The sequence below is a fragment of the Triticum urartu genome, chromosome 7A (assembly GCF_056163025.1).
Source record: "Triticum urartu cultivar PI428250 chromosome 7A, HENAU_Tu73, whole genome shotgun sequence".
Classification (NCBI taxonomy): domain Eukaryota; kingdom Viridiplantae; phylum Streptophyta; class Magnoliopsida; order Poales; family Poaceae; genus Triticum; species Triticum urartu.
Window position 1 is genome coordinate 712,926,731 of NC_141879.1, and position 6,118 is coordinate 712,932,848.

General features: G+C 45.1%; 1 protein-coding gene across 3 annotated transcripts; it reads right to left on the bottom strand.

Moving 5' to 3' along the window:
• Positions 1-1,106: 1,106 nt before the first annotated feature.
• Positions 1,107-3,986, bottom strand: LOC125519419 (uncharacterized). Of its 3 annotated transcripts, none has more exons than XM_087534956.1 (4): positions 2,770-3,986; positions 2,420-2,614; positions 2,057-2,336; positions 1,107-1,472 (listed from the first exon to the last, which is right to left on the bottom strand). In XM_087534956.1, exons 1-4 carry the CDS (start codon positions 3,784-3,786, stop codon positions 1,444-1,446), a joined length of 1,521 nt encoding a protein of 506 aa, XP_087391082.1. In that variant the 5' UTR covers positions 3,787-3,986; the 3' UTR covers positions 1,107-1,443. The 3 variants fall into 3 exon arrangements, with proteins under 3 accessions (XP_087391082.1, XP_087391081.1, XP_087391080.1); XM_087534955.1 differs by having other exon boundaries at positions 1,107-1,449; positions 2,770-3,982; XM_087534954.1 differs by lacking the exon at positions 1,107-1,472 and having other exon boundaries at positions 1,490-2,336.
• Between the last annotated feature and the right edge of the window lie 2,132 nt (positions 3,987-6,118).

Genomic DNA, 6,118 nt, shown 5'->3' on the forward strand with positions numbered 1-6,118 from the left:
GATAATATTTTGATAGGACCGTGGTAATTGATGGAGGAGCTTACAGTTGTGATTCTTTATTTGATTCCAAAACTGATGCCTCCTGATTTTTGTGGTCTAGACACTTGACTCATTTTTCCTTGTAAAATTATGCTTATTTGGAGAGGTTGGAAGATTCGACTTTCCTTCTCAACAAAAGAGCTCTAACCATTAGATTTACCAGGACACAACTCCACCAATAAAGTGGAAGATGTATGTACCTCCAAAGCTACCGCAATTTCCGAACACTTCTTCGATTTGGCTAGACCTCAGAATTGATCCAACTACATGGGGCACATATCTCGAGGACGGAACCATAGGAGAGACACGACCAAGCTCCAATCTGAGGGAGTTGAAGATGTCACTGTGAAAGATGACCTGGTGAAGGCTGACCCAAAGACCATCATGCCACTAGCAGGATAGGACGCTGATGCATACGGTGGTGGTGGCGCATCCGATGAAAGTAAGCAAGGAGGAGTAGGTCTTCAAGGAGGGAGCTGAGGCGGTCTGCTTCGTGGCTTGCGCTATTAGGCTCTTGGGTGGAACTCCGGGGCCCTAATGTAACCTCCATCCAAGGCTAGATCTCAACTCTGATGGAGTGACAAATCTCTGAATTTTGGACTCGGGTTCTAGCTATGCTTCCAGTACTAGGTGCAATGCAATACTGATGCAGTAGACTAGTGGAGGAACACTATTCTTTAGCAATTGCGAGGTTCCACCAACAATCCCCTTTTGTTCCTTTTGTCTACACACAAGTGCGAGGTTTAGCAAGACATGGGTTCTCTACACACAAGTTGCCTGGTTTTTCAATGGGAAGAACCTAGGAAGTTCGTGCTCATTGTCTCCGCTTAGTGCCTGCTGTCCTATGTGTCACTGAGAGGCATCGACGGAAGGGGGTAATAGAGGTGGCGCCGAGGCCAAGGTCGACCATAGCAACAAGAGGTGGCAATGAGATCACATATGGCGGGATATGGTTAATAAGTGACAAGTGGCGGCGATGAGATCACACAGGGAGGTAGACGGGTCTATGGATGGTGGCTGATATGAAAATACCAGAGGTTACACTAGTGGGAAAACGCATATAGGTGTAGATAATTAGTGGCGCCGGTCCCAAACGGGACGCCACTGGTATTTTGGTAAAATGTAATAGAACACAGGGCAATCGAAATAGAAGGTTTAGCATAATAATCACTGGTTGAGTGCATTGAAACCAATAAAGATTTAACTGAGCTCCCTATAAAGAGCTACAATACACTAGTAATACAACATGCACATGATAAGTTCTGTCCAAGCAACTGAACAAAGTCTTGAGACTACGTAATTGACTGTTCAGAATGGGAAAAGGACGATGTTTGTCGATGAGCACTTGAATCCGCAAATGTAAGGACAGGAATCATGTCAAGGGATAAATTTGGCAGCCATGCATTAGCCCTGCAAATGAGAAATATTGAAACCTAGCTCCAGTAAGTATCGCCCCATGCAATTGTAGAGTTGTTATATGTGTAATGATTGTTGTCACTTGCAAATAAAACACAATACATGTTGACAGAAGGAACAAATACCACAGTACATGCTAAACAGAATCTCACTGGAACTAAATAACATGTGCAAAATTGGATGGTCAATAAAATTAGATGATACCACTTCAGCTATAGCTTATAAATTTGAATACAGACCCAAAACAGAAGGGCACGGTAAACAGAAGAATGCAAAAGGGCAAATAAGGTAAGCAAGCCCACAAAAAAAATATTTATGTTTTCTTATCACCAACTCTAGTATATATCCAGCTTATATTTCTGTAAAAATCAAGGTGTGGGCACACAAAATCGGATAAATATAGCATGTTAAATTAGCCAATAACTGGGATACATGCACAACTAAACTCTAATTGGGATGTCAATACCACATTTCAACCACCCTAAATAAGAAAATGAATGAAAGATTAAGTTTTGAGAAAACATACAAGTATTAACATTTATTTTACTATTTCATATATATATAGGAGCATGCTGATCATGGATTCTGAATAAATACTCACTAGAGCTCTGATAAACATAGCATTCCACTGAAGAATTGGCGCTGCAGATGTCATATATTTTAGCGCTTCCACTATTATTAGATGAGGCCTCCTGTGACAGTTGCAGTATCATCTTTTTAAGCGCTGGTGCACATTTGAGTATTAATTTCAATAAATCAAACTCATGTTCTTGTCCTTCGAAGCCATTGATTTCCACTTCTTCAAGAGCAGTCAAGGAGATAGTTTGAGACCTCCAGTTTGTGGGTTGGCACGAACAGTTTGGCGAGCATTTTCCTTTCAGCTAAAACCAAAAATTAAATGTAAATTACTACTACACAGTGTATGATTGAGATATAATATGAAAGGGGAGAACTAGTTACGTACCCGCGATCTCTCTAGGACGATCTTAAGCCTCTGTATACCTCTAGAAATACGAGTAATCCCGAGGAGATGAAACACCAGTGCTCCAAAAACATGTCCGGCTTTTAGGAGACGTAGCTCCAAAATAGAGAAATCAGCAACCAGGTGCTTCTGTATCTCCTGGGCAAAGTTGTCTTCATTGGAAATAAACCAGGAGCTCTGAAAAAAGATTCACAGGATATATATCATTTGTACAATTCTGTCTTGAGATAAAAGGAGAAAAAATATTGAGAATATATAGGATGTTGCCCCCGCATTGCCACTTTGCTAGTTCCGGTAAATTGAGTAAATTGAGATGAGTGGATGATACATACATTGGAGGCAGAGGCACTAATGTGGAGCGAAGTAGGAAGCTGTCCCTGTGTCTCTCCTGTGTGTAGCCACAACCTCTGGAGGCTCCAACGACCAAACCGGACGATGCTCCCGTCCCCCAAATACCAGCACTGCCACGAAACCTTCTCCAAGATTGGCGTCGAGACGGAGATGCTGCTGAGCAGCTTGTAAGTGCCGAAGGACACCGTGAGTCGCTTCAGCAGAGGGGCGACGATATCGGCTGCATCTGCGTACATTATGTTGCTCTCAAGGAAAAGTTCCTGCAGCGATGGCAAGTGGAGTGAGATGAAGCCATTCCGGACAAGTCCGAAGCCATCGTTGACAAACTTGAGGCTGAGCACGAGGAGGTGCGGGCATCGGGGGAGCAAGCTGTGGAGGCCGCCGAGGCCGTAGGAGATGGACAGCGTCCGGAGCGCGGTGAACACGCCGTCAGGGCAGTAGAAGAGAAGCCTTTCCATCATGAGAGATTTGGTCCGCTGGAAGCACGGCAGCCGGACGATGTTCCGCCGGTCTTCGAATTCAACGCCCCACGGGAAGCTGAGGACGATCTCCTCCGGCTCCAGCCCCACAGCGGCGCCGAGCAGCCTGGTGGCCGTGGCGCCGAAGGGCCCGGGATGCCTGCTGCTGCTGGGGATGCGGACTTCCAGGAGGGAGACCGCGGCCGCGGCCGGGGGGGCACACACACGGCCGAGCGCCGGTACAATCGACGGCGCGAGGTTGTGGAAGACGATTCGGCGGAGATGCGTCCAGAGATCGCGCCACCGGCGGGAGAGGACGCTGGTGCGCGCGGCAGTGGCAGCGCATCCCATGAGGGTGAGGATGAGGAGGAGGAGCTCCTGCGGGAGGTTGCTGATGCGATCCGGTTCGCCGCCGCCGCCGCTTGGGCTACACAGCTGCGGCTGCGGGAAACGCAGGCGACGCCCCGGCCTCACCTCCATCTGAGCAGCAGCAATCTGCGGGGACGAACGAAGTCGACGACGCCCGGATCTTGACTCCATGGAAGGCAGCTTCGCCAAGCAAAACCAAAGCCCACCGTTTTTCCCCCTTTTGGAACTGAAACCCCGGTGTGTTTGGGTCCCCACCCAGCTTTTCAGCCGACCATCTTTATTATATACACTTTTTCTTTTCAGCCCAGCATTTCCCAAATAATGTCGAATTCCAATATAACATTTTCAGGTGCAAAATATTCTCATCGGAGGCTTTAGATAATAAATGAAGGCTAACCCTCTTCATTCAAACTAACAGAGATATGACTTGACTCCCGCGCAAACGTTCGCGCGTTGGCGTGAAGATCTCGCATTGGCGCGAACGTTCCCGAGCAACCGACCAAATATCTATGCTTTTGGTGTAAACCTGGGAGAGCCATACCGGTTTTTTTTTAGTTTGTACCCCATGCGCCGATGAAATTGACAAAACTACCTCCACTTTGTGTAATGGCAAAAATGCCCTGACAGAAGTGTGACCAGGCAACATGTATCTCCTTCCTGTGTAGGAAGCCACTTCACTCCGTAGATCGGGGTTGAATGCGGCGGTCCATGGGCCAGAAGCGGCACCGGGTCAGAGCGCGCGAGTAGATGCCTCGGTCCACCATAAGAGTTGGAGGAAGTAGCATATCATCCGTGAGGGAGGAACCGAATCCAGAGTTTGGCATGGAGGCGCCCCCCTACACACACACACACACACACACACACACACACACACACACTGTCATCCCTGTCGAATTGCCTAGAGCACGCCACCCGCGAGGCTATGTGGTGGTAGACGGTCGTCCAGGAACCTTACTGATGAGCATACCCGTTCCTTTATGTGATCGGCCTCTCTCTTTTATTCTCTTTGCAAGATCCGGTTGGATTAATACCACATACTTTGGATTACCTACACGCAACACTTTTTTTTAATCCACATTTTCTCACTAGTGTTTGCATTGCTAGAAAATCTAGCTGTAAATCCATGTACATGCAACACTTAACTTTTGATAAGGCAATTTGTAATTTTGTCCCTAAAAACACCCTAACAATTTTTGGCACTATGTACTTTAGTTCATACTTCACCTTATTGCCAAAAGGGTTTAGGATTTATCCTAACCATATTTGTCGTTGTCGATGAGGACAAATGCCAAAGGCTTTAGGCTTTACCCTAACCAACTTGTGTTGGTCGATGACGACAAATGATAAAGGTTTTTGGATTTACCCTAACCATATTTGTCATCATGGACGACGACCAATGCCAAACGGTTTAGGCTTTACCCTAACAATATTTGTCATCATTGACGACAAAAAATGCCGAAGGGTTTTGGATTTACCCTAACCATATGCCAAATGCATAATTAATCACTCATCATTCATCAACAAGCAAGATCATCATGCCAAATGCATCATTAATCAACACGCAAGATCATCATGCCAAATGTATCAGTCATCAATCATGATAAGTGCATCATTCATCAATAGTCCAGCTCATCATCAATTAGTTCGTTCAAACAGTCTAGATCATCATCAATTAGTTCATTCATCCATCCACCATTAGTACACACGACTTACCACTTCAATACTAACAGTTCAATAGGTTCAACACTCGTAGCTCAACAGACATGACATAACAACTTAATGTACATCTATATCTATATCTATATCTATATCTATCTATATCTATATCTACATTTATACCTAATATTAAAAGGAGGAAGATTTCTTAGTTCTGCCTCTGTCATCCTTTTATATCCGTTAATTTAATGTCACCCATATGAATTGATGGTTGAGATTTAATGTATGTAGTGTGTTTCTCTGAGTTGATAAAAATTACCCGCAATGCCACATATAAGTGAGAAAAAATGTTTTTTTGCCCTTCATAATTTTCTCCGTCATCCATTAAATCCTCTATACATGGATCAGCCCCATGAAATCCTTTGCGCGGACCGGCCGACCTTTGTGTAGGTCAATTGTAGTTGCATTATAGAAGGACTCGGATACGAGATTCCATATGAATCAGTTATTTGCTTAGCCAGCCTGGCTTCATGCATATCTCATAAAACCTAATCGCAGGCAAAGATTTGGTGAGGACATGGATAGAGGCAACACTACAGGAAAAATAAATGAAGTCGGGTATGAAACATACTCGACAAATTGCATTTTAATCATGACGAAGTATAAGCCAAGTGTTACACTCGGTTTAGTGTACTTCACATCCAGGACCTCATCGGCGGGTATAACAGAGCAGTAGTCTTCATACTTGTGTGACAGATTGAAATCCATCCATGCGTCTCACTCATACACCATAGGAGGATCTCCATGGCACTGACCTGAGTATCACAACCATACGCGGCCCTGATCC